Here is a 14,509-nt window from a genome sequence, read left to right as displayed (position 1 = left end):
TCCAATCATGAGCAAGATAAAAATCTTTGCTCTCACGAACCTCACAATAACAAAGAAGCAAAAGTAAAAAAAAGTAGGATGTCCTGGGGGTGCTAGGAAGAAATCTTAAGTAGGAAGAATGAGCGGAGGGTGCAGGGTGGTGCGTGCCAGTTCAGGTGACCTGAAGCGAGTGAGCCGGCAAGCTGTGGCCAGGGAGGCCACAGAGCTGGACATCTCTGAGACTGGAAGCGGACATTCCTAACAACCAATTCAAACCAGGGCCTTGGGCAGGAGGCTCCATGGAGTCAGGGCAAGAGCAGAGAGGAGTGTGAGAGAAAGGACTTGGGCCTCAGAAAGTGTGAGGTGGGGAGGGAAGCAGGGGGCGAGGTCTGAGAGCAGCAAGGGGCCACGTGACACGGAACTCTGTTGGCTACCACAGTGCCTACGTGGGCTTTGACTCCGTGTGACCTGGGAAGTCCCCAGAGGGTTTCATGATCTGACTTCTCTTTTAACCATGTTCTCTCTGAAGTGCTGTGTTGAAAATAAATGATAGGCAAGGGCAAGGGAGGGAGCCTGGACCAGTCAGCAGGTTACCGTATCCTGGCAAAAGATCATGGTACCTGGGACTGGGCTAGAAATAGGGGAGGTTAATATTTCGGATACTCGGGGTCCGCACTGTGGCGTAGCAGGTAAAGCCGCCTCCCGCAGTGCTGGCATCCCATATGGGCACCGGTTCGAGTCCCGGCTGCTCCACTTTTTTTTTTTTTTAAATTTATTTGATAGGTAGAGTTATAGACAGTGAGAGAGAGACAGAGAGAAAGGTCTTCCTTCCATTGGTTTACTCCCCAAATGGCCACCATGGCCAGCGCTGTGCCGATTCGAAGCCAGCAGCCAGGTGCTTCTTCCTGGTCTCCCATGTGGGTACAGGGGCCCAAGGACTTGGGCCATCCTCCACTGCTATCCCGGGCCACAGCAGAGAGCTGGACTGGAAGAGGAGCAGCTGGGACTAGAACCCAGTGCCCATAAGGGATGCTGGTACATCAGGCAGAGGATTAACCAAGCGAGCCACGGCGCTGGCCCCCTGGCTGCTCCATTTCTGATCCAGCTCTCTGCTATGGCCTGGGAAAGCAGTAGAAAATGGCCCAAGTCCTGGGGCCTCTGCACCCATCTTCTTTTGGAGACCCAAAAGAAGCTCCTGGCTCCTGGCTTCGGATCAGCCCAGCTCCGGCCATTGCTGCCATTTGGGGAGTTAACCAACAGATGGAAGACTTGTCTCTCTCTCTCTTCCTCTCAAATAAATAAATAAATAAATAAATCTTTAAAAAAAAAAAAACATTTTGGGTATGTCCTGAAGACAGATCTGACATTCACTGGTTAATGGTGATAAAAATCAGAATATTTTATCTGGTTTGTTTCTGTGGTTCACCAACACAATTCATCAGCTAGCCCAGTGTCCCATGTGGCTACAGACCACCTCCTGAGGCGCTCCAGTCCCTTTGAAAGCACAGATCACGGGTCATAATGGGACTGTGCAATGCTAAGGGTGACCCCAATTCACTGTATCATCCTGACTTGAAACAGAACCCAGGGAGCCCACACCTTCTCTAAGAAGCTAAACATTCTATAACATATATAACTGAACACTTGCATGCCAATTAAATAATAATTCTTGGAGGACACTGTGGTGCAGCACGTTAAGCTACCACTTGTGACACTGACATCTCATATTGGAGCGCCAGTTCAAGTCTCAGCTACTCTGCTTCCAATCCAGCTCCCTGCTAATATGCCTAATGATGGCCCATGTACTGGGGTCTCTGCCACCCATGTGGGAGACCTGGATGTAGTTCTGGGCTCCTGGCTTCAGTGTGGCCCAGTCCTGGCTATCGTGGCCATTTAGGGTTTAAATCAGCAGGTCGAAGATCTTTCTTTCTGTATCTCCCTCTCTCTCATCACTCTGCCTTTCAAATAAATGAATATAAATCTTTAAAGAAAAATGATAATTCTGTGGCTCACTCATGTTTCTCACATGTGGCCACCTAGCCTTGGAAGTATAAGTTCATTTGTGAATTAAATGCGCTAAATATTAAGGGGAGAAGATGAATTATTCAAGCTCCTCCAGGCTAGTGGGGACAGACATGGAAGCCAACAGTGGAATCCCGATGTCCCAGGCCACAAAACTGGGTAATACACATGGATTTGTGTGGAAACAAGCCTAATATCTCCTGGGAGAGTACGGGCAGGAAGAAGAATCTACAGAGCGGGTTTCCAAGAGGAAAGATTGCTGGAGCTAAACCATACGTGCTGAGTTGCTGTCTGCCAGGAACAATGAGGGGTTGAGGATATTCTACACAGAGGGACTGGTCCACGCAAACGCATGTAAGGACATTTGAGAAAGCATGCACTTCCAAACATTTCTGCACCAGAATAAGCTTACTTTTTCATCTCACTTTGCACAAACTTTTTGAACTACCTGCATCATTCTTTGGAGGAGCCACAAGCAACGGCTGAATATAAAACACGCTGCAATAACAATGATAGTCTCCATGCATGTTCAACACTGCTCCAAGCACTTGAGTGATTTACTGCATTTAATCTTACAGAGAATGCTCCTCACAGAAGAAGAAACAGATACCCAGGGGTTCGGTCACTGGCCTGAGGGTCTCACTGACACCAGGTGGGGGATCAGGCCCCCTGTCCTGAGGTTCTACACGCCATGCCACGTGGAAGTGGCGACAGGGTAAGGACATAGAGATAGATAGACATAAGAACCAGATGACAGGCCGGCGCCGTGGCTCAACAGGCTAATCCTCCGCCTTGCGGCGCCGGCACACTGGGTTCTAGTCCCGGTCGGGGCACCGATCCTGTCCCGGTTGCCCCTCTTCCAGGCCAGCTCTCTGCTGTGGCCAGGGAGTGCAGTGGAGGATGGCCCAAGTGCTTGGGTCCTGCACCCCATGGGAGACCAGGATAAGCACCTGGCTCCTGCCATCGGAACAGCGCGGTGCGCCGGCCGCAGCGCGCTACCGCGGCGGCCATTGGAGGGTGAACCAACGGCAAAAGGAAGACCTTTCTCTCTGTCTCTCTCTCACTATCCACTCTGCCTGTCAAAAATTAAAAAAAAAAAAAAAAAAAAAAAGAACCAGATGACAACCACCAGTACAAGCCATGAAGAGCCACTGAAGGCTTTCTGTGTGGGAGGACTGGTGGATCAGATCCGAGTTTGGAAGGAACTTCAGGAGACAGTGTTGGAAATGAATCAGAGGAAAAACATCAGAGCAGGAAGATCATTTAGGAGGCTACTGCAGTGATCCTGTCCATAAAGGACAGGGGTCTGGACACAAGCAGTGAGAACGGAGGTGAGGAGCCAATGTTAGAAGAGACAGCAAACAGAATGGGTTGGAAATTGGTGAGAAATGGATTCAGGCACTGATACGTTAAGGATGAGGGGCCTGGGAACACCCAAGCAGACAGGCCCATCGGTAGACAGATCCATAGTCAGGAGCCCAGCAGTGAGAAGGTTGAGCCAGGGACCTAGGTTGTAGCCACTGCTTTCTTTTCTTTTTTTAATTTTTTTTTAAAGATTTATTTTATTTATTTGAAAGACAGAGCTACAGAGAGAGCTAAAGACAGAGAGAGAGGTCTTCCATCCACTATTTTCACTCCCCAAATGGCCACAACGGCTAAGCTACGACAATCTGAAGCCAGGAGCCAGGAGCTTCTTCCAGGTCTCCCACATGGGTGCAGGGGCCCAAGGACTTGGGCCATCTTCTACTGCTTTCCCAGGCCACAGCAGAGAGCTGGATTGGAAAAGGAGCAGCTGGGACTAGAACCGGTGCCCATATGGGATGCCGGTGCTTCAGGCCAGGGCGTTAACCCATTGCGCAACAGCGCCAGCCCTGACATTGCTTTTCAATGTGTGTGTGTGCCAAGAAACCCTTAGCTGAGAGCATCCCATGGTGGTGTCATCTGAGGTTCCCTCGCAACCAGCCCCCAGTAAGGACTCCTGGAGCTCTCATTCTTTTTCTCAGTGAGTCTGAGACTCACTGCCTGGGGAACCATCTGGTGTAACTGAGCTTTTTGCCCAAGGCCGCCAGACTCAGCAGAACCTGGCGCTGCTACCACCTGAACTTCTAATGCTCTTGCTTCAGGTCAGCAATGAAACTAGTTCAGGCCGGCGCCACAGCTCACTAGGCTAATCCTCCGCCTTGCGGCGCCGGCACACCGGGTTCTAGTCCCGGTCGGGGTACTGGATTCTGTCCCGGTTGCCCCTCTTCCAGGCCAGCTCTCTGCTGTGGCCCGGGAATGCAGTGGAGGATGGCCCAAGTGCTTGAGCCCAGGGTAAGTACCTGGCTCCTGCCATCGGATCAGCGCGGTGCGCTGGCCGCAGCGCGCCTGCCACGGCGGCCATTGGAGGGTGAACCAACGGCAAAGGAAGACCTTTCTCTCTGTCTCTCTCTCTCACTGTCCACTCTGCCTGTCAAAAAAAAAAAAAAAAGGAAACTAGTCCAAGGTGTAGTCCAAGTCCTACCCTAAAGAGCCTGAGAATCTCAAACTCTTGAGTTCCAAAAAACCGGCTCCTTGATTTAACAAACAAATAGAAAGGATGCCTGATGCCCAGGTAACATTTGCAGCACCCAGAATGCATGCACGCAAAATGTCATCTCATTTGCAAACGTTTGTTCACTTTGTTTTCTCACTAAAATGAATGAATGAATGAAACCATAAGTACTTATGGAATATCTTACTGCCAAACCAGTTTCCAAGCCTTACCCATACACCTCTACAGATATCGTTGAGTGAACCTACCAGTGTGTAAAGGAAAACATCATTAGCCAGCCTGATACAATTTCACTTTTACTAGACCTTCCTTAAGCCAAGTTTTAGAAATGCAGGTAGGGGCCAGCGCTGTGGCATAGTGGGAAAAGCCGCCACCTGCATGCGGTGCTGGCATCCATATGGACGCCAGTTCAAGACCTGGATGTTCCACTTCCCAACCCGCTCTCTGCTATGGCCTGGGAAAACAGTAGAGGATGGCCCAAGTCCTTGGGCCCCTGTACCCACATGGGAGACCTGGAAGAAGCTCCTGGCTCCTGGCTTCAGACCAGCCGCTGTAGCCACCTAGGGAGTGGACCAGCTGATGTCAGACCTCTCTCTCTCTCTCTGCCTCTGCCTCTCTGTAACTCTGACGTTCAAATAAATAAATAAATCTTAAAAAAAAAAAAAAATAGAGCCGGTGCTGTGGCTCAATAGGCTAATCCTCTGCTTTGCGGTGCTGGCACACCGGGTTCTAGTCCCAGTCGGGGCGCCGGATGCTGTCCCGGTTGCCCCTCTTCCAGGTCAGCTCTCTGCTATGGCCCGGGAGTGCAGTGGAGGATGGCCCAAGTGCTTGGACCCTGCTCCCACATGGGAGACCAGGAGAAGCACCTGGCTCCTGGCCTCGGATCAGCAAGGTGTGCCGGCCGCAGCATGCCAGCCACAGCGGCCATTGGAGGGTGAACCAACGGCAAAGGAAGACTTTTTTCTCTCTCTCTCTCACTGTCCACTCTGCCTGTCCAAAAAAAAAAAGAAAAGAAAAGAAAAGAAAAGAAAAGAAAAGAAAAGAAAAGAAAAGAAATGCAAGTAGCTCTGTAGATCTATAGACCACTAAGGCACAAAGTACCAGCCTTTTTTTTTCTGGTTTTAATGTTTCAATTGCTCATGTGTAATACCTGACCTCTGGGACTTAAGCTATCCAAACACATTTCTCAACACCTCCAAAGGCACTCCGAATAGTGTCATCCGATGAAGACAGCTGACTGAGTCAGAATAGCTGGCTACTGGTTTGAGAGGTTGGTTCAATATCTTTCCATTTTGGGGCCAGCACTGTGGCACAGCAGGTTAAACCTCCACCTGCAACGCCAGCATCCCATATGGGTACTGGTTTGAGACCTAGCTGCTCCACTTCCAATGGCTGGGAAAGCAGTAGAAGGTGGCCTGCACGCTTGGGCCCCTGCACCTACATGGGAAACTCAGGAGATCTGGGCTCCTGGCTTCGGCCTAGCCCAGACCATTGCAGCCATTTGGGGAGGAAACCAGTAGATGGAAGATCTCTGTCTCTCCGCCTCTCTCTGTAACTCTGCTTTTCAAATAAATAAGAAAAATAAATAAATATTAAAAAAAAAAAAATCTTTCCATCTCTGGGCATCAAGTTGCCCATGTGTAAAATCCATTTAATACTTCATGCCCTCCGAGGATGACGGGAGTTATGAGATATGAAAGTGATTCCAGACAGCATGGAACCTGCACTCCGTGTGCCCCTCCTCCAATAGACTCCTCACCTTCCAACTCTCCTCCCAAGCTCTTCCCATCTGGGGTGTGTGCTCACTTCTGTTAACACCCTTCTCTTTTCTGCTCTCCTAACTGGGGCCATACTGTACCTCTCTGGGTCTCTCCTGACCATTTGCTGGGAGTGGGTTAGCTCTCCAAACCCTCAAAACCAGAAAGGTCCTCTAGAGCAGAGAGCACACCTGCTCTGTCCCCCACCTTGCCCTCAACATCTAGCACCCGCTAATCACGACTCCCTGACAAGAGCGATGATAAATGTGGTTTGACCAACATGTTCTCAGCTAAAAATGTAATGTGCCGCCCATTTATAATTCCATGCATTATATAGCACCGCTTCTAAATAGGTCACCCAAAATCGTGGCTGCAATGATCCCAGAATAGACCTGGCCCCGCTTTTCTGGACCTTTGTGTCCCTTTCCGATGTGAGCCTGTGCTGAGCCACCCGGCTCTGCCACCTCTCGGACCGGTTACCTGCGCCACTGTTGCTAAGCAGGCTGGCAGAAAGCTCTTCTGTTCCACTGAAGCTCAGGAAAGACAGGCCGTCGCCAGGCTGGCGGGATGTGCTGTGCCTGCAGAGAACAGAGCCCAGCCACCTGGCTTAGTGCATGCAGATCAGCACCTGGTTTTCCTGCTCACCCTGTGTCCCGGGGGGATTTTCATCAAAAACGAGTCTTGCGTATTCAGCCATGCAGACGGGCGACTGCTGGGGTCCGCATCTCAAGCCACCAGACCGCGAGGCTTGGTTCATGGGCCAGCTCTGGCCTCCTGCCCTGGCACCCAGCTGCTGTGCCCCAAGCTGTACCAGAGCACCTGCCCTTTCTGTCCTATGCCTCCCCCTCGCTACCAAGGCCACATGCAAGGTGCTGAACAGATGCTTCAGAGCTGAGCAGCGAAAGGGGGCCGTGCCCTGTTCACATCCTTCATCCAGCCCACGGATGTCAAGGTGACTCAGAGAGGGCCCCGAGATATCTCTCTGCAAAATGCTTCCCAAAGTAGCGCAGGAACAGCGAGTCCAGGTATAACCAGGGGCTCCCCCTTGTCAAGGCTGAAGTGACTTTCTTTCTCCGCTGACTAAATGCTCTGTGAAGCAGAGATCTGGTTCAGAAAGCGTCGTTTCCATAGACACAGGCCTTGAGTTGCCTTGCTTCTGGCACCAAGTTGCTCTAAACTCAACAGTGGAATGAATTTCTCAATGACTGGAATGGCGAAAGGCACAGAGCGAGCTGCCCAAAACACACAGCGGGGATCACTTGTCTGGGCATGCCACACCCAAAGCATGTTCCCTCTCTATTTCGTCCTTGACTAAGATGCAGAAGAAACCCAGGTGTGAGGCTCAGGTCACATCTCAGGCAAAAATGTCCGGCTGTTTGCTTAGCACTCTGCCCGGGGAAGGGGAGGAGGCTGACAACGGAAGGCCCTGCGCTCACACTGTCTTTCCAACTCTTATAAAGGAGACGTTTTATTGGCAGCCTGTCCCACACTGTTTCGGGTGCCAGAGACCGTTCTCAAGTTACCTTCTGGTGCCCCGTGCACATCCTCACCTTCCAGCAGCTTCGTGATACGCTAACTCCAGCAGCTCTGCCGAGGAGTGGGCTGGGTCCCTCTGCCCGCTGTCCTGCAGCTCCGCCATATTCTGCCGGGTCTGGTGATGGATCTGGATGGCCTCCCCGGATGGTCCTACCCGGACAGACAACCACTGAGCATCATTCCTGCCTGACAGGGGGTGCTGTGCATTCACAGCCACTTCCTTCCTCCTGCTGTTGGGACACAGGTGTCGGAGAGACTGAAACAAGAACAGGCCACAGGGGGACACTGCCCGAGGGACCCTCTGGCTCCTCTCCTGGCAGGGCCTGTCCTGCGGCGGGGCCTCCTGTTTTTCATTCTGTCCAGTCTGCTAAGAATACTTTCGGAGTCTCTGGCTCCTGCATATCAATGAAGATGCCGTAGAGAAATACAGAAGCACAGGAGGGTGAAGACACGGGTAAAACACCAAGGATTCTGGTGACACAGTGATGACTCTGAGAAGCCGAAGAGGCCCAAAAAGATAAGAGGAGGAGACAGATCAGGATTGGTCATGCCTACTGAAGAAAGCTTCCTGGAGAAGGAGACGTTTTGGAGCTGTGTGTTAAACAAGACCAACAGGAGTTGAAGTCAGGGGGACATCAGGGTAGAAGAAATGATATTTGTGAAATCCCAGACGTGAAAGGGAGGCAAAACGTGTGCAGGGGACCACAGGATTAGTTGAGAAAGAAGAGGCTGAGGATGCGGGTGAGGAGGCAGGGGGCTGGAGAACCTGGCCCAGGAGGACCTCAGGTAGGAGACGGCCAGGTGGGCAGGAGGGGGAAATGAAGCCAACAGTGTAGGTGTGTGTGAAGGGGCAAGGGGGAAGAGCCGAAGGCCATGGACAAGGCCTCCAGAGTTCTCCTAAGAGCTCTCAAAGGGAGCCGGTGGAGAAAATGGGCGAAAAGAAAAAGCAGAAAGAAACAAGCAGGGTGACCAAATCCAGCAGAGACAACGAGGCACAAAGGGGTGTGAGGGTGAAACCCAAGTATAGCAAATGAACAAGATGTATGTAACTTTTAAGCACTAAAAATAAGCAGAAGGACACAGCTAGACATTCTCAGGCATTTAGCAGGGTAGTTTCCAGGAAAACAACCCTGGGGTTTAATGACCTGCACCTTCCCAGCCCAGTAAGAGCTCATTAAGCTGATGCTGAATTTTAGCCAGAGCTTTATAAAACCTTGCTGTCATCTTCTTCAGCACACAGCACAGATCAGAAATGATGTGCTAGGAAAAAACAATAAACTTGGAAAACAGCAACAACAAAAAGTTTCCAAAAACAAATCAATATCCAGAGAGAGCTAAGAGAGGCAGGAATGAACAAAAACAAGGGACATCAGTCCTAGGAGAGAAAACGGGTGGCAAAGCATAATCCCTTCCAAATAGAGCAAGAAGTCCTTCGGTTTATACAGCCAGTCGGTTACAAGGCCCACTGAAGTCTACCTTCAAGGAGCCTCACGAGATCCCTGGGACGGGCAAGGGGGCGTCTTACTAGCGGACAACAGAGCTTCAGAGTAGTTGAGATGCTTGCCCAGGGCTGGGAGCTGCTAGTCAAAGGCTCCCTCCTAAACAGCCAACTCACCCACAGGAAAGGTGTGCATCCAGCGCCTTCTGTTGGACGTCAGCTTCATAGGCATCCGTGAGGGGGCGAAGGGGTTAATCAGCGCTCGCTGCGGCGTGTATCCGCCAGGTCGAACGTGTAGCATGGACTCTGCACTGCCTACGTGGAACCTCCCTGGTGCGCTGGAGTCTCGCTGCGGTGGCTCCATCATGTTTTCCAGGGCGTCTGCCAATTTTCATGGAGTGGAGGCACAAAGAGAAAGCATACAGCCACAATGAAACCAGAATCAGGAAGACTGCTAGGCCAAGGTTGACAAGAATCGTGGACATCACAAGTGCCAGGGAATGAGAGAAACATGTTCAAATTACGAAGACATGAAATGCGTTTGGGTTTCTTTTTTTAAATACTTGGCAGAAAAGAGCTCTGATTCCTAAATTATTGGCCTAATGAAGCACACCCAAACCTGATGAGAGGACCACACGCCGCCTGGTGACCCTCAATCTTGAGCTGCGAGCTACGACTAAACGATGGGACTTGGATTGTCTCCCTTGGGGAAGGGGTGAGTATATTCTGTATGTGGGAAGAACAATAAAAATAGCTATTTGGTGACCAGGAGGGCAGACCCTGGCAGAGGTAGCCAATAATATCCCCTATATGATTTGCCTTTTGAGTACATGAAAAGACTGTGGTGTCCAGTCCCTTCGCAACAAAGCCACGTGACTCAGTTCCAGCTAATGGAACCCGAGCAGAAGTGACATTCTCCAGTTCCAGGCCTGGACCACAGATACCTCCAGGCATGATCTCCATTCTCTTTTCTTCCTCTGCGCAAACTTTGGAGACAAAGGTTGATGACCATGGTGTTCCAGGATGGAACGAGCCTGGGTCCCCGAGTGATTGAGTAGGTCAGCACTCTCTTCTATTGATTAAGTGGACTGGGACATGAGTAAACAACCGAATATTATCATGTGTAAAAAAAAATTCCTGGAGGAAAAAAAAAGAATAAAGAAATGGATGCAGCTAGCCTTGATTAGGCAAGGAGATGGCATGACAGATTCAAGCTGTCCCATCCAATGACCTGCTACAGAGACGGAGTCAGCGTGCTACACAACCTCAGTGGACCAAAAGGAAGGAACCCGCCAGCTCCCCTGGGTGTATCCCACGTTTGCTAACCAATCACCCAGATTAGCAAGTGGGTCCAGTACGTGCTAACTCCAACGCATCAAGGAAGCTGTCTTGTCCACCATTGTCTACACAACGCCCAGCACAGACCCTCGTACGTAATAGTCCGTTCCTCAAGTTGATGTGCATTCAGATCTCCACAAAAGCTCTTTCACATTGTAAGTTAACAAAATGATGCTATAGTTTACAAAATAAAACGGGGTATGGTCTAGTTAGTTATGGAAAGAAGAGAACCTCATTAAAAGAAAGGTGAGTACTGGTTCTAAAAAGAAAGGAAGTGGGCATTTGGCACAGCAGTTTAAGTTGCTGCTTGGGAATCTCACATCCACTTCTGAGCCAGTGTGCACCCTGGGAGGCGGCAAATGGGGCTCAAGTATTTGGATCCCTGCCACTGACATGGAAGACCTGGATTGAACTCCAGGCTCCTGGCTTTGGCCTGGCTTTGTCCCAGCTGTCGCAGGCATTTGGAGAATGAATCAGCAGATGGAAGGTCTATCTGTCTCTGTCTTCCGCTCTCCCTCTGCCTTTCAAATAAAATGAAAAGAGCGAAAGATTAAAATTAATTTTAAAAGAATGAAAAATATGACTAAGGGGAAAAAGTGACTCAGAAACACAGGCTGGGAAAAGAGGAAGTGTTTCTTACATTACACTGGGAGGGTAAGTGGATGAGAATCCCTACATATAACAGAAACAGAAAATTCAAGGCCTATGCATTGTGTCCCTTTAACAATAGTCCAATGAATAGCTTTTGGCTCTTCTAACAAATTCTCAAGCAGCATTAAAGGACACTGCTATATAGATAATTATTTAAAACATCTACTTATTTATTTATTTGAAACAGAGAGAGACCAGGCACTCCCAACATGGGATGCAGGCATCCCAAGTGGCTGCTCTTATGCAGAAAATTAATGAGGAAAAAAAAAAAAAAAACATAAGAAACTCTATTTTCAAAGATACTTGGATTAAGAGCTATCTCCGCAGATCCAATAAAAACAGGTATTTGGTAAGCAGTAGGGCAGACCCTGGCAGAGGTAGTCAATATGTCCGCTACATCCATATGATTCTCCTTCTGGGTACACAATAAGACTCCAGTGTCCAGTTTCTTTGCACTGAAGCCAAATAACTTAGTTCCAGCTAATGGCGGGGATCTGGCTATTGGAATGATAAAGGCTTCTTAAGGACTAACATTTATTTTGGTTTGCCTTTTGCTAAGGACTTTCTAGGAATATTTTCAGCAAAATGGTAGTCACTATTACGCAAACTTAGATAGATCCCAAAGGGAGGGGGTGGGGAGAGTGGTGTGAGCTAACCTAGAAATCTGCAAATATATTTTAATTCTTTTGAATACTACACTTAATTAATGGAGGTGACATGGGGTCTGCTCTTTAGTCATGTAATTAAATATCTGTTCCTTTTTCTTTTAGAATTTCCTTTTCATGCTGTGAAACAAACTTTTCCATCAAACATTTCTACAGACCCTTAGTGTGATGTATATAGTGTCTGATGGATAAAGCTTTCTGTTCCCCAATCCTGCAGTCCCTGGATGGCTGCCCCTACTGACGTGCTATGTCACGGAGAACACTCCTTGCCCTGTGGAAATCCTTCTGGGGCGTCAGGAGGCAGCTCATGGACACAACACTCCTAGGGCGTGATTGAAAGCCTGCAGGGGTAGGCTTCAACTTATATTCTTCTTGGTTTTTTTTTTTTTTTTTTTTTTAATTCAAGAGGCAGAGAGACAGACTGACAAACAGAAAGACCTCCATCTGCTGGTTTACTCCCCAAACACCTACAGTGTCTAGGACTGGGCCTGGGACCACAGCCAGGTCTCCCACATGGGTGATGGGAACTCAACAACCTAAGCCATCATGTATTAGCTCACAGGGTTTCCATAAACGGGGAGCTGGAATCTGGAGCCAGGGCTGGAACTCAAACCCAGGCCCTGTGACGTAGGGCCTGGCCTCTTAATCACTCAGCTGAATGCCTGCCCTGATGTGTGAAGGAGATCGATTAATAGGGTGTGGCTATAAAGGGGTGGCAAGGAGCTCCGTATGTGAACTGTGATGATGGTTACATGAATCTATCCTGACAAACAGCATAGAAAGACACACACACACACACACACACAGCATGCAAAACTAATGGAACTGAATAAGCTCTGCAGATTACTCCCATGTCAGTTTCCCAGTTTTGGGATCATTCTGCAAATATGCAAGGCCACTAGGGAAAGTGAGCATAGGGGACACAGGAACTCCCAGTAGATTTTGTGCAACTTCCCACGAGCCCTTAGTTATTTCAAAAATAACGTTTTTGCACAAACAGCAGGAGAGGCCTGTAAACTCTGGCTGCCCTTGCTACTGGACAGGCAAGAGCAGTTGCAAGAAGAGCAGCAGCTGGCTTCTATGACTGTGGGACAGAGGGGAGAAACCTTAAAATAAAAGTCGTGCCCTGGTGACTTGGGGAAGATTGGTTCCAAGACCCCTCATGGATTAGCACAATCCTTATAGCAAATGGTGTAGTTATTTGTAATACAAACTATGCACCACCTCCTGTATACTTTAAGTCATCTCTAGACTACTGACAATCCTCAATACAATGTCAACAGCTGTTACAGCGAGTTGTTTAGGAAATGATGACATGGCGGAACAGAGTCCATACGTGCTCAGTATGGGCGTGACTCCTGTCTTTGAGTGTTTTTGATATGTGGTTGGTTGACTCCATGGATGCAGAATCCATGGGTGGGGAGAGCTGACTGCACAGGACACAGATGGAAATGAGAAGGAAATAGACTCTTTAGACCACAGGCCTAAGAAATGTGATGTATTAACACATATATCAGGGTGTCCTATTGTCATGGTGACAGGGAAGAAAAGGTAGAGACAAAACACATATACCTATTAGCTAAGGAGAGTCCGCCCACTGCACTGGCACTGACATAACTGAGATGTAAGACTGCTACCCCAGCCCTGGTCTCTACTCCTATCTCCCACTCTAATAACGAAGGCCCTGGCTCTGCCCAGCTCTGCGTGTGCTTTAGCACACTGACCTCGAGTGCTGGTGTAGCCCAAGGAGCTGCTGACTTCATACTGGTGCAGGTGGGGGTGTGGGATCATCAGGATGTTGGCACTCTTGCCCAGGGAGCTGTCGTCAGAAGCCTGGCTCCTCACTTCCTCAGTGGGTAGTGCGCGGCTAGGCAGGGAAGGGCTGGATGAGACGTCACAGGAGCTGGCACTCTTTCCACTGTGATGCTCCCGCTCCCGCACGGCCCTGCCAGGGGAGAGACAAAAAGTTACTGACCAGCAAGGGAGATAACCCACCTCAAGTCAAAACCCCAAAACCCGTCAGCAGCCCAAGCTTCCTAGGAAGCCACTAATGAAAATCTGACATCTGATCTACAGTTAAGAAATAAAGCAGAGCCGGTACCGTGGCTCACTTGGCCTGTGGCGCCAGCATCCCATATGGGCACTGGTTCTAGTCTCAGTTGCTCCTCTTCCAGTCCAGCTCTCTGCTGTGGCCCGGGATAGCAGTGGAGGATGGCCCAAGTGCTTGGGCCCCTGCACCCACATGGGATACCAGGAAGAAGCACCTGGCTCCTGGCTCCAGATCAGTGCAGTGCCGGCTGTGGCAGCCATTTGGGAAGTGAACCAACGGAAGGAAGACCTTTCTCTCTGTCTCTCCCTCTCACTGTCTATAACTCTACCTGTCATTAAAAAAAAAAAAAGAAGAAGAAGAAGAAAGAAAGAAAAGACATAAAGCAGCAGGGACTTGGCTCTGAGCAGCTTGAGATGTATGAGACAGTGGGAGAGGCTGCTCCACTTCCCATCCAGCCCCCTGTTAATATGCCTGGGAAAGCAGTAGAAGATGGCCCAAGTGCTTGGGCCCCTGAAGAAGCTGCTGGCTCTTGGCTTCAGA

The 14,509-nt window shown here is 49.6% G+C and overlaps 1 protein-coding gene across 5 annotated transcripts in view; it reads right to left on the bottom strand.

Moving 5' to 3' along the window:
* The window catches only part of DEPDC5 (DEP domain containing 5, GATOR1 subcomplex subunit), a 148,640-nt gene that overhangs the window by 82,206 nt on the left and 51,925 nt on the right, over positions 1–14,509 (bottom strand). For all 5 annotated transcript variants that reach the window (XM_062182725.1, XM_062182726.1, XM_062182728.1 and 2 more), the window contains exons 21-24: positions 13,644–13,864; positions 9,443–9,646; positions 7,842–7,977; positions 6,772–6,869 (exon numbers count right to left, since the gene is read on the bottom strand). In XM_062182725.1, the coding sequence (XP_062038709.1) occupies positions 6,772–6,869; positions 7,842–7,977; positions 9,443–9,646; positions 13,644–13,864 (659 nt within the window). The remainder of the gene's footprint in view (positions 1–6,771; positions 6,870–7,841; positions 7,978–9,442; positions 9,647–13,643; positions 13,865–14,509) is intronic.

Source organism: Lepus europaeus, chromosome 23, assembly GCF_033115175.1.
Source record: "Lepus europaeus isolate LE1 chromosome 23, mLepTim1.pri, whole genome shotgun sequence".
Lineage (NCBI taxonomy): Eukaryota > Metazoa > Chordata > Mammalia > Lagomorpha > Leporidae > Lepus > Lepus europaeus.
Note: the sequence above shows the minus strand (reverse complement) of the source record. Positions and strands in the feature narration are given on the sequence as shown.